Consider the following 23,142-nt stretch of genomic DNA (forward strand, 5'->3'; position numbering starts at 1 on the left):
AACTGGGCAGCTTAATTTATCCCAGGAGGTTCATGGTATTGGCCATCCCTGAGAACCAAGCCCAGGGAAGGCTTAGACGTTTCGAACATTGACTCACAGGGGGCTCTCTAAGGAGACTGTGCGCTTCCTCCCGGGGATCTGAGCCTGGTCAAACAAGGCCTGTCTGTGAATGTTAGCAGGGCCGAGTGGCCAAGGAGGCCACCTAGTATCATTCCAGAACTTTCCTCACAGAGTAACCAAGCTTGAGAGCGGGAAAGATTATGGCTCCACTTCACTTTGTGGTACTTTTGAAATATTTCCCTCAAACTCTACTGTTCGGTAATCTTTCAGCACCCAAAAGAGACTTAGAGTTTAAGATACATATGGAAAGGCGTTGATCCACCACGTTTGCTCAGAATGAGCTGCCATGATTGTTAGGTTCATGCACTCCTTTCCTAAGATAAGCAGCCTTTATTTTCTAAGCAGACCATGTCTTCTCAGATTGGATTGTTTTTTGGGTTGTTTGGAACTCATGACATCTTTTTCCTTAAAACCAGTGTCATAGAGGAGTGTTAGCTGCCCAGACCAGCCCCGGAAGCCTATTTCGTCTATAATGGTAATAAAGTACGGACCTCACTAGTGTTACTGCAGCCCCACCCATCGCTGTGGACATTGTTTTTGTGAGAAGAGGTTCTGCAGACCACATTCGCATGCCACAAGCACATTTTCCAAGTTGATGATACTTTGTCAATGAGCAGTCTACCAAAACTTGATACTTTTGGGCTTCCCTGGTGGCGCAGTGGTTGAGAGTCCGCCTGCCGATGCAGGGGACGTGGGTTCGTGCCCCGGTCCGGGAAGATCCCACATGCCGCGGAGCGGCTGGGCCCGTGAGCCATGGCCGCTGAGCCTGCGCGTCCGGAGCCTGTGCTCCGCAACGGGAGAGGCCACAACAGTGAGAGGCCCGCGTACTGAAAAAATAAAACAAAAGTTGATACTTTTAAAAATTAGCTTAGAAAAAGTCTTTCATTACCTTTACACGTTCAACTCGTGCGGTCTTTATCGAGTACGACTCCGTGCCCAGTGTTGTGAGCGTCTAGGAACACAAGGATGGATGAACAGAGTCCCTGCTCCCCGGAGCCAGACTTCGTAGGGTCCATGTGTCAGATAATAAGTAATTATGGGGAATGTGATGCCTCAAAGAAAGAAGTAAATACGAGACTATAGGTAATCGGGGAAGGCTTACTGGAAGAGCAGATTTTAAGGCAAAGCTTTAAAAAGAACCATTGTGAAAAGACAGTGAGGGGCTTCCAAACTAGGCAGACACATCACCATTAACCGTGAAGTGAATGCCGAGCCCCAGGAGTAAGTACGTTTGAAGTTGGGACCATATTTTGGAGCAGATTCATTCTGGTAAATGCACGTTGCTTGGAATCAAAGGACCAGGGGAATATTTCTAACATCTAGCCTATTTAGCTATATTTCTATTTGGGTTAGGGTTCTCACAGGGGGTTCAACAAAAGTAGAGTCAGCCTTTAACACCGTATTCAAAATGAACCAACTCTGGTATGGTTTCTTGTGTATAGCACTGGGGATAGGTCTAATTGATCCTGAAAGAGGAAAACCAGCTTTGCCCACTAGTATGTATTTAACCAAGAAAGCCTGCTGGTTAGGCGTCATTTCCATAGCCATGAATGTCCTCTGGCCTCCTTTCCAGATTTCCCAGGTACTTGGGTCTTCCCTCAGACAGCAACCTAAAAACCTAAGGCTCTGGGTTCTCATTAGAAAAATAGAACCTGAGCTGTCTTTTCTCCAGCTGCTATCGGAAGTCTAACTGGGGCAAGTTGCGTTTGGAAAAGATGGCCCACCCAGGCAGGTGCTGCAGACTCTGACAGCGGTGGGCAGCAGATGGGGTGAGGAAAGCAGGCAGAACAGTGGAGCACCACGGCCTGACGAGTCCAAAGGGGCAGCTGCTGGCCACTCTGCCCACTGCTGTCATGGGAAGAGCTGGTATTTCCTGACCTTCTAATTTTACAGGAATAGCTGTAAATTCTAATAATTTTTAAATGCTGGCAATTAATTCAAAAATGTTTTTTAAAAAAGGCTGCACCGGTTATGAAACCCTGCCATCCTCTCGTTGAAGGGAGCTGTCCCTTCCATTTATTCTTTTTTATCCTCTGTTTCATCTCTGCAGCAAATTAGACAGCTAGAAGGCAGAGTGCCAAGATTGTGTGAGCTTAGCCTTGCCCAGAATTCCCTTTACGTTGTACTTGAATGGTCTACAGCTTAAATTTAATTGAAAGTTAGTATCAGAAGAAACCATATGAAATCTGCATATGTGGGAAATTGTGGCTGAAAGGACTCACAATCACATCGCTTCACACCACATATGAAGTCCCAGGTACCTAAACTCTTCTAGCATCTAATTGTTAAAAACACATTGCGTCCCTTGTGCAACTGGAATGCTTCCTCCTTTCTGACGGGAGATCATTCATTTCTGCCCTGGCTGCCAGGGAGCACGGCACTAAGTAGAAGAGTCAGCCCTAGCAGCTGTGTTCACCTCCATTGGCTTCCTCAGCCTTTCCCTGGTCCCAGTCATTGTGTTTTTCCCTTATTCGTGGTTGCTTGCTATGTGCTACCTCAAATTCATTTTTATAAAGCTATAACCTCTGGTAGAATAATGAGTATTTGCTGCAAAGGACATCCTCTTTGTCCCACGGACACGGAACCGAGCCGTTAGCTTTACTTTACAAAGCACAGCATAGCCTGAGGTGCCGCAGCGGGTCTGCCTCGTGTGACCCTTCACACCGGAGTTCCATGTCAAGTGTGCAGTGCAGTGGCACTACGTACATTCACAGAGCTGTGCAACCATCACCAATATCCATTTTCAGAGTTTTCTTATCCTCCCAAACAGGAATTCTGTATTCATTAAACGATATTGCCCCATTTGCCCATCTACTGTAACCTCTCTTCTCTCTTTTTTTGTATTTTTATTTTTTTAATTAATTAATTTATTTTTGTCTGTGTTGGGTCTTCGTTGCTGTACGCAGGCTTTCTCTAGTTGCGGTGAGCGGGGGCTACTCTTCATTGCAGTGCGCAGGCTTCTCATTGTGGTGGCTTCTATTGTTGTGGAGCACGGGCTCTAGGCAGACAGGCTTCAGTAGTTGTGGCATGTGGGCTCAGTAGTGGTTCACGAGCTCTAGAGCGCAGGCTTAGTAGTTGTGGTGACATGGGTTTAGCTGCTCCATGGCATGTGGGATCTTCCTGGACCAGGGATCGAACCCATGTCCCCTGCATTGGCAGGCAGATTCTTAACCACTGTGCCACCAGGGAAGTCCCTCTTCTACTTTCTATGAACTTTCCTATTCCAGGTACCTAATATAAATGGAATCATACAATATTTATCCTTTTGTAACTGACTAATTTCACTTAGCCTAATGTTTTCAGGGGTCATCCATGTTGTAGCAGTATCAGAATTCTGTCCCTTTTTAAGGTGGAATGATATTCTGTCATGCGTTTATATCACATTTTGCTTATCCATTCATCTGTCAACAGATACTTGGATTATTTCCATCTTTTGACTATTGTGAATAATTCTGCTGTGAACATTGGCATACAAGCATCTGTTTGAGTCTATGCTTTCAGTGTTTTGGAGCATGTACCTAGGAGTGGAATTGCTGGGTCATATGGTAATTCTATGTTTAACTTTTTCGGGAACCACCAAACTGTTTTCTACAGTGGCTACACCACTTTACATTCCCACCAACAATGTGCAAGGGTTACAGTTTCTCCATATTCTTGTCAACACTTGTTCTTTCCTCTTGTTGTTGTTTTTGATAACTTCCATCCTCTCCGTAGTGTCAGTCTTGCCTTTAATCCATGCTGACAGTATCTTCCTTTTGGGGAGTCTGTGAACATTTAATGTAGTTAATGATCGATTGATTGTGGGTCTCTCAGTTTACTATTTGTTTTCTGTTTGCCCCTTCTGAATTTTTTGTTCTTCTGTCCATCCTGTCTTCCTTCTTTTGGGTTAACCGCATAGTTTTTAGAATTTTATTTTATTTATTGGTTTCTGGCTATGCCTCTTCATCATTCTTTTCTAGTAATTGTTCTAAGAATTACATTATACATGGTTAATTTTTCCGAGTCCACTCACAGTTAATATTCCTCCTTTAATTCTGATATATGTCCTCTCTTGCCTTTCCTGGGAAACAGCGGCGATGAGTAGGTACCCTCACAGGTTTGGCTGAGCTGACCTGTTCTTGTCCACATAGCAGTACTTGTTTTGGGTTGGAGCAGTGTGGTGAAGGTAGCCCTGGACACAGAAGGGCGACACTGTACGTCGAGCCCTGCCCCCCACCCATTGTGCAGCTGTGGGTGAGTAACTGGGTGTCTTCGAGTCTCAGATTCCTCCTCTTTGGAGCGAGGCTTACCACCTTCCTGCTGGGGTGGAACTTGATGACGTATGTGAAAGCCCTTTCTGAAGTGTCAAGAGTGCTGATCAAACCAGAGTCACTGTGATCATCACCTAAATGAAGAGCCTTTTTTTTTTCATTGTAGTAAAAAACGCATTACATAAAATTTACCATCTTAACCATTTTTAAGTGTACCAGTCCGTACTGTTAGTTATATTCACATTGTTGTGCAACAGATCTCCAGGACTTATTTTATCTTGCAAAACTGAAATTGTACCCATCAAACAATACCTGCCCCGTCCCCCTTCCTTCCAGCCCCTGGTAACCACCTTCCTACTTTCTGTCCCCTATGCATTTGACTACTTTAGATAGCTCATGTAAGTGGAATCATACAGTATTTGTCTTTTTTAGTAACTGCCTTATTTCACCTAGCTTAATATCCTTAAGGTTCATCCATGTTGTAGCACGTGTCAGAATTTCCTTCCTTTTTAAGGCTGAATAACATTCTGATGTATGTATGTACCACACTTGGTTCATCCATTCATTCGCCGATGGACACGGGTTATTTCCACCTTTTGGCTGTTATGGACATGATATACAAGGATCTGTCTGCGGGCCTACTTTCCATTCTTTTGGGTATGTACCCAGCAGTGGAACTGCTGGATCACATGGTAGTTCTATTTTTAATTTTTGAGGAGCTGCCATACTGTTTTCCAAAGCAGCTGCACCATTTTACTCTTCCCACCAACAGTGCACAAGGACCCCAGTGTCTCCACTTCCTCACCAGTACCTGCTCTTTCTGTTGTTGTTGACACAGTAGCCATCCTAATGGGCCTGAGATGATATTTCATTGTGGTTTATAAACGAGGCACTTGCTGTTTGTTCTGGAACTCTTGGTCCCTTGTCTGAGCTCATCTTGCTCCTCTGGTCCCATAACTTAAACTTCGGGTCTTTTATAAAGACTCCAACTACCTTGGCCTTCAGTGTTGAAGCTCCAGTGCCTGGCAGGGCCCATACCGTGCAGGGCATTGGAGGCCAAGGGAAGGAACTGAGGATTTATTCAAAGTCTATATTTAGAAGAATGTGGCACCAACTGAAAGATAAGGCCACCCTGTATCGTTGCATTGATGGTGGGGTGTAGCGTTGATGGTGGGGTGAGTGGTGGTGAGTGATTGGTGCTATGCGACAGCACCAACAGGGGACCCAGAATATCTGCTTCTGCCAGCCGGGCCACCCTGTCCTACTGTGAGGCCCCAAACTGGGAACACTGACAAAAGACAGCCAGGGGTCACCTGATTGCTGGTGGGGCTTATGTAAAACCAGTGGGTAATAGGCAAGAGTGTGTGGGCTTCATCCTCCAGCCTGTGTGATACACGTTGGGCTTCCTAAGACAAGGAGAGCATTCATAGCCCTCCTAGGTATGAATAGAATATGCTCCTGAGCTGTTTGCAGTCTGCATGTTCATTTAAATGCCTTCCTCCATCTTCCTTTTTATTTATTTATTCATTTGGTTGCACCAGGTCTTATTTGCAGCTCGTGGGCTCCTTAGTCACGGCACGTGGGCTCCTTAGTTGTGTCGTGCGAACTCTTAGTTGCGGCACGCATGTGGGATCTAGTTCCCTGACCAGGGATCGAACCCGGGCCCCCTGCATTGGGAGTGCGGAGTCTTATGCACTGTGCCACCAGGGAAGTCCCCCCTCCGTCTTCCTGATGCTCCGTCCTATACTTGCATCATGCTCTCTGTGGTTACTTTCCCCAGGGGAGTGGGAGAGAGGACTGTGGCTTTTGCCACGTACGTCTGTGAGCCTCTCAGAGTTGAAAGGCTCATGCTCATCTCTGTACCCTGCTTCTAGCCTGAGGCCAGGGCTCAGCAACTGATCAAAGAATGAGAAAGAAAGACTGATCAGGTCCCTACACTTGCCTCCTGTTGCCTGTAGCCCAACATCCTCAGGACACAGCCTGGTGGCACCTCTCCAGTCCTGCTGTGAAGACCCCTCAGCAGACATGTCCAGGGTGATCATTGCATCAGGTGGGGCCGTGCTAGGGAAATCCTTATGAATGGCTGAATAGAGACATCTTCCTTCCTCATCCCACTCAGGAATAATCCAAATAATTCAGGGGTGTGTGTTAACTGCAGCTCAGGGTACCAGGAAACCCTGCACCTCAAGGTAAATGATCCTTTGCAGAAACTTCTCCATTTGTTACCCTGGAATTAAGTGTGCTCGGGAGATAGTTTCATCAGCATGTGTGGGAACTAAGGAGTGCTGCACCTGGCTCTGGACCTCCTTGTCTTGAGTTGGTGATGGGCACCTGCCGTCCATCTCCAGAGGGCTTCGGCAGTGGAGATTGTCCTCCTGTTGTCAGCAGTTCAGGGCATGGTCCATACTGAGGACAAAAAGCATAAGGTGGATGTAAAACATGCTGCTGTTGACAGTCTATTTCTGGTCTTGCTGGCTCTTAAATATATAATGATGTGGTATTTATATTTGGTCATTTAAAAATAACTTTTGATTGCCTGTCTTGTGTTGGAGATGAAATGAGGAGGAAGGTCAAAGTCCCTTCTTTCTTGAAGCTTACACTTTAGTAGAGGATAGATGACAGACGCATAGGTCAGAGCAGATAGTGATAATTGCCATGGAGAAGATAGGTTAATAGGACAGGGATTAAGGGGGAAGAGATGGAAGCCCATACTTCAGACAGAGAAGAGCTTGGTGAGGAGGTGGCATTTGAGCTGAGAGCTGAATGTAGGAGGAGATTTGGGTAGAATTCAGTCTCAGCAGAGGGAACAGCAAAGGAAAAGAAAGCCCTGGGGCAGATGAGAGGTTGGCATCTTCCAGGGATGGAGAGAAGGCAGGAGCGTGAGCGTAGCATAGTGATGCGGGAGAAGGTGGACAGATGAGGCAAGGACCAGAGAAGCCAGTGGTTCCCACCCCGACTACATGTTAGGGTTATCTGAGGAGCCTAAAAGATTTTCCAGTGCCAAAGCTCCACCCGTAGAGATTGTGATTTAATTGGCCTGGGTGGGGCCTGGACATTGGTGTTTTGTAGAAGCTCCCCAGGAAGTTCCACGGTACAGCCTGGGTTGAAACATCAACAGGGCTGATCGTGCAGAGCCTTAGAGACTCTGGTAAGGAGTTTAGACTTTATTTGAATGACAGTTTATATAACGGTTTGGGCCAGGGGAGTAACAGGATCCAGCTTATGTCCTTAAGAGACTCACTTTGGCTACAGTGTTGGGGACTGGAGGTAGGAGCTTGTTCCGGTGGTTCAGTTAAGAAATGATGGCGGCTGGGACCAAGGCTGGTGTCAGTGGAGATGGTAAGAAGAGGTCAGTTTGGGGATATGTTTTGGAGGTTGCAGTCAAAAAACGGATTGGATTTAGGGTGTGAAGCAAAAGGAAATCAAGGTTGCCAGAGAGTTAACCAGAGTAACTGGGAGGATGGTAGTGCTGTTCACAGAGCTGGGAGAGGTGGGGAAAACAGGTTGGAGAGGAGGGGGAATCATTGAGTTCATTGGTTGCAGTGAAAGCTTCACACTTCTCTTCTGTCTAGATTTAGGTAACTTGTAGATATAGGCAGTCAAATAAAGTTGCCCAGAATATTCTGAGAAATCCTCTTACTGTAATGCTGGGAGTTTTCTTGAAGTCTTGCGCAAGTGAGCGCCAAAGGCAATTGAGTATTTTAGGGCATGGAACCTGCGATGAGAAGGGAAGAGGAGGGAAGTATGAAGACTTTAAGCTTCTTCCATACAGGAGTCAGGCCGAGTGTAAGGGAAAGGTGTACTTGGATAAATCGCTGTAGTTAACACCTGTCTTGCTCTAAGAATTGAATGGCATAGTGACACATTGAATCCAAAATAGGTTGACATATTTATATTTGACTGAAGGGGATTTTTGCCCCCCCCAAATTATCTTTTAAGATACGTCTAGTTCACATTAAGATTATAATTAATTCTCCTCCCTGGACTAAGCCCTGGGTGTCCAGCAATTAAAAGTAACCCAGACTTTTAAGTCAGAATCAAATTATTAGAATTGCTTACAAGACATTTACATGGAGAACCATATGGAATTTGTTAGAATAGTTTGTTTTCCCCCTGATGGAAGAAGTGGTATAAATTGCAGTCGTAGAGCCTGTTGATTGGTTATATCAGGGAAAAAAGTCCTGATTATAAGCTCGCTGAGGGCAAGAACTGTCCCTTATACAGTTGCTATTTTTTTTAAACACCTAGTGTCTCTGCTCACTCTGGGGTTTTTTTTTTTGTTTTTTTTTTCGTTTAGTAAAGTTATGAGATCTTTTTAGCTGAAACTTTTCCTGAAATCAGTCCTTATCTGAATGGCTGAGCAGGAAGGTTGACCAGAAGTCCTAACAGCCCCTTCTGGGACACTTCTTTGTTCTTACTAGAGAAACTTGAGATGTGTCTGCCTTTGAGTGAAAGACGAGAGAATGCAGCATGGCATGGCTGTCTAGAAAATGGCCATGGTCTGAAACTCCTTAATAAAGCCTTTGTATTGGCCCCAGGCCTCAGAAGGCCAGCAGGCTGGGAGATTAGGCTGCCGGTGTTAAACCTGGACACGTCCAGCTCCACTGCCATCCATTTCACCTGAATGGGTTCCTCTCCGTAAGCGAAACAGAGAGCGCTCATCGCCCACCTGCCTGCTTAACTCGTCGTATCCGCATCCACTTTCAGATAACTGCAGCGACCTGAACTCGGAGCTGCAGAGGGTGCTGACGGGGCTGGAGAATGTGGTCTGCTGCAGGAAGAAGAGTAGCTGCAGCCTCTCGGTGGCAGAGGTGGACAGGCACATCGAGCAGCTCACCACTGCCAGCGAGCACTGTGACTTGGCTATTAAGGTAGGACCCCCCCCCCAACCCCCATCCTCTCTGTCTGGCTCTTTCCAGATCATATGAGGGAAATGATCAGGTGCCTTTCTTCTGAAGTGTGATTTTACTCAGAGACCTATTAGAGAGTGAGTGTTTCTAAGAAAGCCATGCTAAAGATTGGGCCACCAGGGAGAAGCAGGAGCCCTATACATTTTTGCTGGGTTGACTCACATCAGAAAAAGTCATTATATCAATAGTCAAGATCACTGGCTTTGCTGCAAAAGTGACTACTTCCTTGGAAACTATTAGACCACTAGTATTGAACCATGTCATTTTAGTGTGGTTCATCATGTAGCACTCTGAGGTTGTAAGATTAACCTGGAAATTTTGTTAAAGCTTTCAGGTCTCTGGAATATTATTTCCGGAGTTATCTATTCGTGGTGCTAACAAGGGGGACGTTCAGGGCCTGAACGAGTCATCTCTCCTGAGTGCACTGGACTGGACCTCAGTCCCGCCTTTCATGTGCATTCATCTTACTGCTTAGGGAGGACCAGGTGAGAAGAATCTGCTGCATCTGCACAAACTCATCATGAGCAATGGGAATGTCAAGTCCCCTTGATACAGGGCCTCTGGTATCTTTATGTTACTTCACCAGAGCTTAGTGACCTAGGCATCACAATTCAAACTGAAAAGTCTGAGAGGAGCCTATAGAAAGGGAAAATGTGATGTGTTATTTGAAAAATGTTTGAGGACTCTGGGCCCAAGTTTCTATCAACAGGAATCCTGGATTTCACAAAAGAGCTATGGTCTCTCGAGGTAAACCGTGATGCATGTTTATACTACATCTGGTTTCCCATCTTTATTCATCACAATTATAAATACATAGTTGATGTGGTTTGGGGAAGTAACCACTAGTATTTCTTGCTTTGGAATCTCCAGACCCTGTATTTGATTGTAATGTCAGCTTGGGTACTAGCCCCAGCCTTAGCATTGAAAGGGAAGGAGGAAGCCAAGGGTGTCTGCCAACCAGCAAGGGACAGAGCAGGCCCTGGAGTAGGGCTGAGTAGGACATGAGTCTCTTACTTGAGAGGAAGGACAAAGCACTGCATGTGGAAAGTGGCAGCGCGATTTGGGTGACTGTCCTCATCAGGGAACCAGTGTGAGCATCTAAGAGTGACACATCCTTATGCCACCCATTTTTGAGACCTGTTTCCCATCCCATCTCTTCACTGCCTTCTGCCCCTACATGGCAATTCCACCTCGTCTTTCCAAATCATTTGGTGCACGCTTCCTTTTCCAAAGGACAGTAATTGTGAATGAATCGTTTCTGAAAGCAAACAGAATGAGTTGTTCCTTTTTTTCTCAAATTTTATGCGTGTTTCTTCTCCATTAATACGGGTGTTTTTAATGAATGTTAAAAAAAAAAACTCTCCACGTAGTATTAAGATTCTGTTCTTTTTAAGCACATAGCTGTGTTATTAATTAAATCCCTGCTGTCTTAGAAACCTCCACAATGAACTTCCTCTTTTCTGTGTCACTGAGGTTTATTTTTGTCTTTCTTATCTTGGGACTGAACCTCATTCACACCTTCTGGTTCTGTTGTGACACTAAAAGCTGTAAACAGGGATGTGGCCTATCCTATTGCCGAGTTGGAACTTGGGAAGCCTGTAATTTAGGAAACTTCCAGTTAGATTTTGTGTGCAGTTTGCAACTTCACATTTGCTTTATCGGGCTCACTAGCTGGCTTGCTGTCTGGTTATGTGCATTCACTGACTCTGGACCGTGGGTGAGGGAGATAAACAGCTGTGTGGACATGGCAGTTAGCACTACTGAGAGACTTAAATACCAGGAAGGGATGGTGCTTTTCTTACTAGGGGTACTGCTGGGTAACACAGACTGTAACCCAGGCAAGTGGCAGAGCCTCATCTGAAAATGGGGAGAGGATAGATAATCAGGGGCTCTCGTTAGTCTTGATTACTTTCTGCAGTGAAGTGACTGTGGAACCCACCCCTCTGGGGACACTCACCCCGGGCTGGCCTGTTTTCTCCCCCTCCCGTTTCTCCCAGGGAACTCACTGTGGCTGTGTTTTGTAGACAGTGGAGGAGATCGAAGGGGTCCTTGGCCGGGACCTGTATCCCAACCTTGCTGAAGAGCGGTGTCGATGGGAGAAGGAGCTGGCTGGGCTGAGGGAAGAGAACGAGAGCCTGACTGCCATGCTGTGCAGCAAAGAGGAGGAGCTGAACAGGACCAAGGCCACCATGAACGCCATCCGGGAGGAGCGGGACCGGCTGCGGAGGAGGGTGAGTGCCAGGCCTTTCCCTGGGGGCTGGGGCCAAAGGAGAAGCCAGCTGGTCGAGCCAAGGGCAGCCCCAAGAATTTGGTGGCATTTCTAGTCTTGTGAATCACCATCCCTTTCTGGTGATGAAGTCGTTCTTGAAAGTATTCTGAAAGCGCTGAGATGTGCAGGTATGATTTTTAAAAACGCTCTTCTCTGCAATCGCAGATCTAAGTGGAAAAATTATCCCAGTGCAGTGATTCTCAGCCATTCGCTGGGTACACACATCTTCCCCCAAGCTCAATTAAAATGTTCTTCCTTTGAGGTAGGATAATAATATTTTATAATTTGCAAAAATATACAGAATTTCCCCTTTGCAGTTTCTTCTGTAAATTTTTCTTGAAACTTATAGTACCTGCTCTCACATATCCATACTGAGTCTAATGTGACATGTCCTCTCCTCTAGTGCAGACTCATTAAAGTTAATAATCTTACATATATATTTGTGTGTGTGTGTGTATGTTCTGTGAGAGAGAGAGAGAGAGAGAGAGAGAGAGAGTGTGGGTGTGTGTGTGTGTAATTCCTGGTAGTCACCCCAGCTCACTAAATGGCTCTATGGCCTGAACAGGTTTGAGAACCACTTTGCTTAGGAAATACAGCCATTACTAAAGGAGCTGATGTTTCAGGATAGAAATGTTTGACAGAGTTGTTAAAGCACTCACTTTTCCAAAGATGGAGTTTTTTCTTAGGAACCCACAAGTGCTTCTTTGTTTGGCTGTTAATTTGATCTGTGATTGGACTGGAGGTGAAGCAATCAGAAACAATTCCCTCTGAACTTCACTTTGAATTACTAGACCTACTTTATTCTCTTTCTCCATTGTGGCAATATTAGAAGCTTGCTTTCAAGTTGTGCTGTGACTGGTAATTTTGCACACAGAGGAGAAAAAAATACATCCAGTTGATCACACCATTACTCTTTTTTTTTTTTTTTTTTTTTTTTGCGGCACGCGGGCCTCTCACTGTTGTGGCCTCTCCCGCTGCGGAGCACAGGCTCTGGACGTGCAGGCTCAGCGGCCATGGCTCACGGGCCCAGACACTCCGCGGCATGTGGGATCTTCCCGGACCAGGGCACAAACCCGTGTCCCCTGCATCGGCAGGCGGACTCTCAACCACTGCGCCACCAGGGAAGCCCCCACCATTACTCTTTAACTTGCTTTTCAGTAAGATCAGTGTGCGTACATCATTCTCCTTTTAATCTACATGCAGGTTTCATAATTGCCATTATTTATGAATACAGAAGAAATTACTATTTTTGAATGTCATCAGCTCTTTTCCTCATTTGTGGCTATTGCCAGCATTCCTAACTCTCATATCTGAATGTCATTTTGTGTGAACTCACACGCGTAAGCTTATTTTCAGAACCCAGCTGTATCGGATGCCAGTCTCCGTCCTTGTAACAGCAGGTGTAAATCACTGCCGTCAGCAAAGACTTCTGGGCAAGCTGAGGACATTCACGTAGTGCTAAGGCCCACAGCACCTGTAATTTCCTGGGCTACACTCCCTGATCATTATGACTAATGCCCTAATTAGGTGTGCTTGCTTAGTGTGCACGTTCTCATGGTGCTTACTTTGTGAAGGAAATGTTGGTCGCAGGCCTAATTACATAGTGCGGTTTTGAATAAATTTCCTCCTCTAACTTGAGTTACTAAAGCACAAGACAGCCCTTGATTGTGACTAGCAAAGGAGAAAAAGCCAGTTCCCCTTCGAGTATTTTCTCCAACTCTGGAGGTTAGTATTAAGGACAGCATAGTGTGATGGTACCACACTCTGTGCCAGGGCTCTGTGACCACCTGGAGTCACAGCTTGATCTCCCAAGCCACTGTGAGTCTCTGGTCAGTTACCTAACCTCCCGGTTTATTCCGCCGTGAAGTGGGGGTAATGATAGTACCCAGTGCAGGGAAACTAGGTAATCCTCATGAATTATCTAAGCACTTAACCAACGCATGGCATGCAGTAAATGCTCAAAAGCTATCAGTAACCGTTTGGGATGAAATTCAGAGATACCTGTTTAGTAGTCTGGAAAGATTAACACCATACCATCTTTCTTCGCCCAAGAATTCTTATATATTTGAAGGACTCTTAGAACTCTTAGATGGACGTTGAATAACTACACACACACACACACACACACACACACACACACAATACTCAAAATCTTTCTTCTGATCACATTTATTACCGTGTAAGTTTTGCAGTTAATATGGCTTTATTTAAATTTATATAATTTATATAAATTTATATATTTTATATAAAGTTATATAATTTATATTTCCAAATAAAAATATATTGGGGAACTTGTATCTCTTCCTCAACTGGAAATTTCCTCCGGAATTTGTATACATACCCATGAATTAGATTTATTTCTCTTTATTTCAAGACAATTGTGGGTGTCAGAATTTGCTAGATGCCTGTAAATGCCAGTTTGCTAGATTTTAAGTGCTGGATGACTTCTACCTACCACCACCCAATATATTTTATGCCCCTGAGGAGAAATCTGTCTTTTGTGGTTGGTCGTTGTGTCTTCTCCATGATATATAGCTCTGAGGAATGACGGAGGTCTAGTTTCATTTCCATCCTTGTGGTACCACACGATAACATGGCTGGTTGGCCTTTCCTGTCTTTCTAGCAACTCAGAATCCAGAGTTCATCAAAGTCGCCTGGAAAGCAATAGAGGCCACTTTTTTTTTTTCGTTGCCCACATTCATTGTATAGAATTTGAACTGACCAGATCAATAGGATTGGTGCTTGCCCCCTGCCTGTAATTAAACAGAGTGCTCTCAGGAGGTTTTCTGAGCCTTGTTCAAAATTTAATTAAATTAGATCTTTAATGTCAGCTAACAGATTGGGCTACTTGGCAGAGCAGTAACTAAGGAACAACAGGCAGACAGTTTTTATTACTGGTCCCGGCTCATTATTAAATGAGGTAATCATTTAGGTCTTCATGCTCTGTAATAGAACCGCTCATTTCCTCACACTGAAAGGAGCGGGTGTAATTTAGGCAACGTAGAATTAATTACTCTAGAAAGGGAAGCATTTGGCTGTTCATTCATTCATTTTGTAAACATGATTGGTCATCTTCTCTGTGCTAGGCAGAGGGGCTACGGTGATGAACAGGACACAGAACCTGGCCTGAAGGATGTTTGGGAGACAGGCAAATAAACAGGTCATTACAATGGTACATGTCAAGTGATAGGGAGGGATAAACACAGGAGAAGCCCTGAGAACTCATAGGAGGGATATGTGATGGCAGGTCCAGCCTCTCTATATTATGTATTCTTTACCTGATTGTTTAGGTCAACTGCCATGTAGCAAAAATGATCAGTGCTTTCCTCAGATAGTTTGGTAAAGCAAACTGGATGTGACCACTGGCTCATGAATCTGTGTCCCATTGAACCATAGACTTGAATCAAACACAGGCAACGCACGTTCTTTATGAGATTTTGTACAAACTCTTCAGAAAGTTGTGCAAAGTCAGTTATAGTTTTATTACAGCAAAAAGATACAAATCAGAGCCAGCCAAACTAAGAGACATATAGGTGAAGTCTGAAAGAGGTCTGAAGGCAAAGCTCCCAGCTCTTTTCTTCCCCTGGGGTCCTGAATGGTGTTACCTCCTTTGCGCTGTGATGTGTGGCCAACTCGGAGTATTGCCAACCAGGGTAGTTCACCCAAGCTTCCGAATCCAGAGTTCATATTGGGGTTTAATTCTGTAAATGTGATTGACTGGATTGCTGGCCGTGTGGTTGGATTCAATTCCCAGTTCCTTCTCCTTTAGGGATATCAGGCTGATACCCTTTGGGCCATTTTTAAGTCTGTGAGTCATATCCTTTGGGCCACTTTTAAGTTTGCGAGTCTGCCAGGGGTGGTGGTGCTGCACTGCGTCTACCCACAGTCCTTCTAACGCAGGAGGGATCTCGGAGGTGTGAGGGGTCCGGCACTGTCCTACTTGGGCACGTGTGCAGCTTGCAGGTGTAGCACTCATCCTGTAAACTCAACCGCCTCTGCCGATTTACTGAGCATCCTCTTGTAGGAGCCCAAGAGCCACCCCTAAAGCCATTAGTTCTAAATCCATTGGTGCCCGTTTCTAACTACTGCACTGGTTCTGAACACCTGATCGAATCCACTTTCAGTGTTCGCCCACGTCATCTCGAAGGGCACTTGACGATCAGTGTTCATGCTTAAAGGGAAAGAGGAGTCCAAACCAAATGAAGGAGTCTGCTTAGAAAGAGTAATGACCTTAAAGGTTAACCATGTGTTTTATTATGTACTTCTTTCTACTAATTAATTCATTTATAATATGTACTTACTATTAGGCTGACCACCCTTACTGGGAGATAAGATGTTTAGCGTCATGCTGAGGTGTCCAGAGCTGGTCTGTCTCTGAAGCAGCCATTCACTTCATCTGAATTATCTCCCATGATAGGCTACGTCAGTATCGCTTTGATATTTTTAACTAAAAATCAGTAACAGCAGAGGTATTTCTAGAAGTGAAACTGTTGTGACCTTACATAGGTTAAATAAAGATTCATCTCCGTTTTGCCTTATTTAGCCTTAGATCTCACGTGAACTCTTCCCACTCAGCCTCCCTCTCCGTGATACTTTTCTTGTCTGTATATTGAAAATGCAGGACTGCAAAACAGTACTTTATATTTACTGTGAATTTATATGTGTGTAAATGTGCCTGAATTCTATATGTGTGCATGCAAAAATATTTCAAATAGAGCAGAACAATTTAAGCCAATCTCATAGTTATGGGGGTGGGGGGAGTACCTACGAGTATGGGTCAAAGGATATTTTGAACACTTCTATAGTGTCCTAGTTTATTTTTTTAAGTGTGTATTCTTACAGTTGTATGGTTTTTAATATATAGAAGTAGATTCACAGAAATAGAAGGGAAGCTAATATGCTAAAATATTAAGACGCTAGTAAGTCTAGGCTGTGAAAAGATAGGCATTCTTTTTTCTTTCTACTCTTCCTTAATTTTCAAATTGAAGAAACAAAAAAATAAAGTATGGATTATGGACCATGACTGGTATCTCCCAGCTTTAATAACTTGACATCCACACACAAGCAGTTATTCTCTTTTGTCCTTGATGGAAATTTGTTCATATCTTACCTGTTCCATTTCTCTTAGGAGTTTCTTTTTTTTTTTTTTTTGTGGTACACGGGCCTCTCACTGCTGTGGCCTCTCCAGTTGCGGAGCACAGGCTCCGGACGCGCAGGCTCAGCGGCCATGGCTCATGGGCCCAGCCACTCCGTGACATGTGGGATCTTCCCGGACCGGGACACGAACCCGTGTCCCCTGCATCGGCAGGCGGACCCTCAACCACTGCGCCACCAGGGAAGCCCAGGAGTTTCTTTATATGAGGAAGAAAATGACAATATTAGCAAATTTTAAATTCATAAAATACTTATTTTAAAAAAAACAACCACCCTGTTTTCACGTTCCCAGCCCTAATCTGGCCTCGTAGGAGGGAGCTGAGAGGAGGGCGATCTTGCTCCAGTGTTTCCTTCCACCTCGGTTTAGGAGTCCTGGCTGGCTCTTCCTTTGTGTGACTGGAGTATTAGTCAAGATGAGGATAGGTTACACAGCAGTAGCAAACTAACCCCCCAAATTTCAGTGGCATGGCCCACCAAAAGAGCTTGTTTTCTGGTTGCACTGCACGTCTAATGCAGGTTTAGAGATGAGCACACGGCTCTGCTCCATGTACTCACTCAGGAACCCAGGCTGGTGGTAACCCATTATCTAAAACATCACTTGAACAGACTCACCCCTATATCTGAATGCTTCTGCTCACAGCCCATTGGCCAGAACTATACAGATGCTCCACCTAACCGTAGAGGGGCTAAGAAATATGAAGGGAGCACATGGGTATTTGTTGAGCCATAAATGTTCCTAACACAGCTGATTTATTTGCTTTGAGTCTGATACCAGATAGACTTGGACAGGAATCAGGGTGCCAGAGAAACTGGCGGTTTCACTCATCCATCTCGAGGTGGCTCTCAACATGCGTGACAGAATCACTGGGAAGCTCTTTCAAAGGATAGATGCCCAGGCCCTTCCATGAGCCACCAAATCAACGCATGGGGTGTAGGACCCTCGTACACTTCCCTGTTGTGATCCCAGCCATCTCCCAGACAGGAAAGGGGAGGCAGTGTCCTTCAGTCACTGGGCGTGTTCCGAGAGGCTCTCCAGCCATCTTTACCTCTCTCCCCACAGGTGGAGTGAAAAGAGAGAGAACCACAGCCTTCTGGCCCTTTCTATTCATGCCTAGCCTGCTCCTCCAGGGGCCACAGTATGGCAGTGATGAATCTTGCGTCTGAAACAAGAGAGGTTCCCAACCCTGTCTGTCCACTCACCAGCGTCACATGAGCTATAGGAGTGGGTGCGGAGAGGGGTGTGCTCATCCTAGAATCTAGCAGGACACGGGCACCCTGGGGCTCCAAAGGCAAGGTGCATTGCCTGGCATAGGGGAGGACTTCCTGTGCTACCCGATGAGGGAAAATTGTTTTACAAGGTGCCACCCACCAATGCCTTTTTTTTTCAGTGCAGTCTTGATAGCTTATTTTTAAGGACGCATTAATCATATTAATAGTATTAACATTCTTTGGATATTTTCAGACTAAACATACCCCTCTTGGACTAAAAATAGGTACCTCTGAAGGCAAAGCAGGACGCAGAGCCTGAATTGTGACACTGAACATGTTTTGAGCATTTACTTGTGATGAGCAGTGATTTATGCACATCTCATTTAGTCTGCACGAGAACTCTACAAGAGGTACTATTACACCCTTCTTAGACATGAGAAAACTGGGGCCCACAGAAGTTTAATAACCTTGGTCTGTGCTCACATTAACTCTTAGCACCAAAGCTTCGGCTCTGGTGGCCTTACTGTGGGATGCAGCATTCATTTTTTCTATTGTTTGGACTTCTTTCCTGCGTTCTTTCTGCTCTTTTGCCCATTTCTTCTCCTGCTTCCACACAGACCCGAAGTAAAGCATCCTCTGTTATAGTAACGTGGGTGCCAGACTCGTTAGGGTACCATCCATCAGTCTTCCTGGCATTCCAAAACAACACAAAGTGAAGACAAAATACGTCTGTTTCCTACAGAAAAGGCTACGTGTGCATATGTTTGTCTTGAGCCCGACGGAGCATTATTGGCAAAGCCTGTCACCCCTCTTCTCTGTAGTTCGAGGGAGCTTTAAGTGCAATCCAAGGCGGAGAAGCCTCAAAACTGATTTCCTCGTGTCTTCTTTGGAAACTGTTTCTAAAAGGACTTTGTGCACATCTGTGCCACGGAAACTGTGAAGCAGCTTTTTTAGCTGTGGGCACTGGTGTTGGCTTATCCATCCCTGTCTCCCTTCTCCAGCCTCTGCTCCTGTGAGGAAGTCCAGCTGCGTAAAGGCCAGCTCTTGGCTATAAAGCACGTAGCTGACTCCGTTTGTTTGAAAGCTGGTAAGAAATGAGGAAGACAGCCAAAGCGCTGACCTTTTCCCTGACACAGCCACTTAGGTAATCCAGTCCAGGTTCCTTCGTGGGCTGTAGAACAAAAGAATACAATACACCCATCACATCTTCAGAGAACGGAAATGCTGCTGGGCTTGCTTTCCTCCTTCTGTAAATAAATTCTGATTTCTTATCTGTTGGAGGCCAAGAAAGAAAAGTCTTATAAAATCTCCAATAGGAGGAAGTGGTTCTCTGCAAAACACTCCCCAAGCCTGGACTGAGAGGAGGCAGCTTTCTCGAGACTCCACCAGACTTACCGCCTCAAGCTCGTTCAGTAGAACTTTTCCGGCCCAGTGATCCTCAGCCTGCTGCAGGGTAGAAATCATCTCATCTCAGCCAGCCGCAATTCACAGTGAAACTATGGATTACAACCTAACGGCCTGAAATTACGGCTACGCAGCGACCGCTCCTCCGTTATCATCAGCGGAACACGCTCGTTCTTTTATGGCTAATAATAATGTTTCTCATCCTACTCAGGACTCCGGTGCCACCTTTCTTTCGTGCTTGTCACTCATCTGTGGACCACATTCACAGATGCCTTCATCAGCACGCTCGGTCCTCTCGTTGTCTGTGCTCCTATCATGGTCCTGGGAGAGCGAAGGGCCAGTAGCTGCTCCACTTACGCCCGCCCCTGCCTCACTCTCCCGGTGAACTGCCCGCCTTCCCAGAAAACTACCTCTGTGCCCACCCCAGATATCTTTGTCTGCGACAGACTCTTCTTCCTCGCCAGCATCTCTCTCTCTGGCTCTGCACAATCTCTCAGGCTCCCGAGTGCCCATCTTTGTATTTACTTTCTTTCATTTGTTTGTTTTCAATTTGGCCTGCGGGGCAGAGAAATAAGCTAATGACATCCCTCTGTTAAAGCATGCTCATTGATCGTGAAAAGGCCCTCTTTTAATTTATGTATTGCTTTTCTCTCCCACTCCCTCTCCCTCACTTTTATGTGTGTCCTTATACACAGTGTTTTGTGTGTTGTTTTTAATTTACATCAGTCGTGTCGTGCTGTAGACTTTTTTCTTTGTTTCCCCCGAGCGCTCTGATTTTTAAGGTCTGTCCATGTCGCTGTGTATGCACGAGGTCTGATGGCCTCCTGACATTCTGTCGTGCCCCCACCATGGTTACCGCGCCTGACATCCAGACCTCCCACTACCACAAATAGCACTCCAGTGCATAGTCCCGTGCACATGTCGTCTTTGGCCCTGTGTGGAAATTCCTCTGGAATACATGTCCGGGAGTGAGGTTGCAGAGTCCTGGGGTGTGCATGTTCTTACTTGGACCAAATCCTGCAGTGCAGCTTTCCAGACTGGCCCACCCATCTGTCCGCTCACCGGCAGCATAGGAAGGTTCCTTCTGCCCCTACATCTCCGCCAGTTTTTGTGCTGATCATTATTCCTCTTACGCCATTCTTTTTCTGAGTTCAGTGTTCTAATTCCTGAAAAGCCTGTGTCCTTGGGAAGTTCTTTCAGCAAAGGTCTACGGGTGCCTAATTCTTAATCTTTGAGAATATCTTTATTTTTTCCAACACGCTTCATGATAGGGGTATAGTTTCTTGTTGTTGCTTAGACAGATGACCACCAACAGTGGCGTAAAATAACACAGATTTATTAATCAGCGTGTCATTGGGGCTGTGTTCCTTCTCAGTTGTGCTTCCTCATTCCTGCAAATTCCCTCTTGCCACGTAAGGTCATATATTCACAGGTTTCCAGGATTCAGGTGTGGACATCTTTGGGGGCCATTCCTCAGCCTACTGTAGTAGGCCAGGTATTGGATTTTAGGGTGACAGTTTTATTGGCGATGTTCAACAGATTGTATTGAGACCGACGCTGTGTTAGACACTGTTCAGTGTGTTGAATACAGTAGTGAGTGAAACAAACCTACTCCCCTGCCCCAGAGCCTGTGTCATCTCTCCCCACCTGACAGCTTTAAGATTCTCTCTTTATCCTTTCCGCTCGCCCTACATTTGCACCGCAGTGTTTCTAGATGCGCTGTGTTTTCATCCTCTTCTTCCAGTTAGCACCAGCTGCATAACAAACCACCCCAAACATGGAGCCCTAAAACAGCAGTCATTTACTGATAACTGCATCCTCCTGGGGATGACTGGGCTCCAGTGGACAGTTCTCTCTCTTGGGCTCAGATGTGGTCGCAGTCAGATGGTGGCTGGAGCCAGAGTCGTCTTGAAGGGTTCCTTACTTGTTTGTCTGGTGGGTGAGGCTAGCTGCTGTCTGGACCTTAGCAGGGACTGTTGGTCAGAGCACCCACAAGCATCCTCTCTGTGTGGCCTGTGCTTCCTCACGACAGAGTCGGCGGCGTGTAAGAGAGCTAGGCAAAACTGTATTGCCTTTTCTAACCTAGCCTTGGAAGTTATGTGGTAGCACTTTCACTACACTCTCTTCATCAGATGCAATGTCTCAGGCCAGGTGTGTGCAACGAGAGGGGAACTAGAGTCCAGTGATGGAGAGACTATCAAAGCATTTGCAGACACATCTAAAAACTGCCACAACTACTTAGCACCTGACATGATACTTAAGTCTCGGGACTTACGTTGGGCTCTACATCTGGAAAGCTCACCTGTTCTCTTTTCAAATAACGTTTCTCTGTCATTATCTGTGTTCCTGTCCTCTGGAACTCCTTTAAAAGTGTGTTGAAAGGGCTTCCCTGGTGGCGCAGTGGTTAAGAATCTGCCTGCCAATGCAGGGGATGCAGGTTCGAGCCCGGGAAGATCCCACATGCCGCGGAGCGGCTGGGCCCATGAGCCTTGGCCGCTGAGCCTGTGTGCCTGGAGCCTGTGCTCCGCAATGGGAGAGGCCAACAACAGTGAGAGGCCCGCGTACCGCAAAAAAAAAAAAAAAAAAAGTGTGTTGAAGCCTCTCAGTGACACTTGCATATTTTGTCCTTCCTTAGCTGCCCATGCTGTGTTCTGAATTCTCTGTACTGTGCTCCTGTTCACTACTTCTCTTTCAGTTTATCCAGTCTAAAGCTTAACCTATACATTGATTTTATTTCATTGACTACGTTTTCCATGGGCTTTTTTTTTTCATCTACCTATTCTTGTTTGATATCTGCCTCTTTTTGTTTCGTAATTTATTGTGTACAGAAATTACTCCTTCTACCTCTTTAAGGGCCCTAAACATACTTGTGATTGTGATGTGGTTTACTGGTTGCTCTATTCTGATTTCTCCTCCAGTGGAGTCATCTCCTGATTTAGCCTGCTGGCTCTCCAGTCTCATCCTCCTCTCCCTGCAGTCATCCTTCCATGTCAAGCAGCTCCATGGTCCTGGGCTCCTAGTCATGGGAGGCTTACGTCTCTTCCTGTTCTCTAATGATATTGGGTGGTTTACCAGTTAGGTTTCTGGGGCAGTGAGTGGCCTGGCAAAATCCAGACCAGTTTTCAGTGTGAATGTGTAAGATTGGGGTCCCACACTAGGGAGCTAGGAGAAACTTGGACTCCACACCCAAATGTGTCACAGGTCTGAGATGTTGGTTTCTTAGGCTTGACCCGTTTGCACAGCCCAGGGGCTCCTTTCCGGCTTCCGGGGCAACGCGCTGAGTCCGCTTCTCACAGATGGGTCGGGCAGGAAGGCTCCCAGCTTGGTGCTGGAGGATCAGCTCAAAAAGCCTGACCTGCAGGGGCCCCTGGCCCTCTCCCCGCCCCACACCCCGGCGTGCACACTCCACGCCCTGCTCTCCATCCCACGGCTCCCTCCTAACCTCTCTAACCTTATTTTTCACTTCATTTCTGGCACCTGGAGATTTTACTATCTTTCTTTGAACCTTGGCAATGAATTTCTTTCTCCTTGTTCCTTTTTATGCAGCATTTCTATGCATTTTTCATAGGAGGACTGTCTGTTTACTTTAGCTGAGGCTGTCATATGCTGGCAATTTCCATTTGTTCTGTATACAGACAGCTACCCCTCCTGTTTTCAGCCCTGCCTCTCATTCTTGTCCTTTGTAGTACCTGCTGGGGCTGCATCTAAACCCGGCCAACCTTCTTCTGGGTAGGTGGGCCACCTCCCCTCGTATAGTTTGTAGAATTTGCCTTTTTCCATTTTGTTTCTTTCATCAGTACTCTTCCTTCCACTCTGCTTTTAAGGA

General features: G+C 45.8%; 1 protein-coding gene across 5 annotated transcripts in view; it reads left to right on the plus strand.

The window, feature by feature from the left end:
• MCC (MCC regulator of WNT signaling pathway) overlaps positions 1 to 23,142 on the plus strand; it is a gene marked incomplete at its 5' end in the record, with an annotated part of 462,921 nt that overhangs the window by 378,045 nt on the left and 61,734 nt on the right. For all 5 annotated transcript variants that reach the window (XM_079916632.1, XM_079916633.1, XM_079916631.1 and 2 more), the window contains 2 exons: positions 9,078 to 9,241; positions 11,305 to 11,511. In XM_079916632.1, coding sequence (XP_079772758.1) covers positions 9,078 to 9,241; positions 11,305 to 11,511 — 371 coding nt within the window. The remainder of the gene's footprint in view (positions 1 to 9,077; positions 9,242 to 11,304; positions 11,512 to 23,142) is intronic.

This window comes from Stenella coeruleoalba, assembly GCF_951394435.1.
Source record: "Stenella coeruleoalba genome assembly, chromosome: 3".
Classification (NCBI taxonomy): Eukaryota; Metazoa; Chordata; class Mammalia; order Artiodactyla; family Delphinidae; genus Stenella; species Stenella coeruleoalba.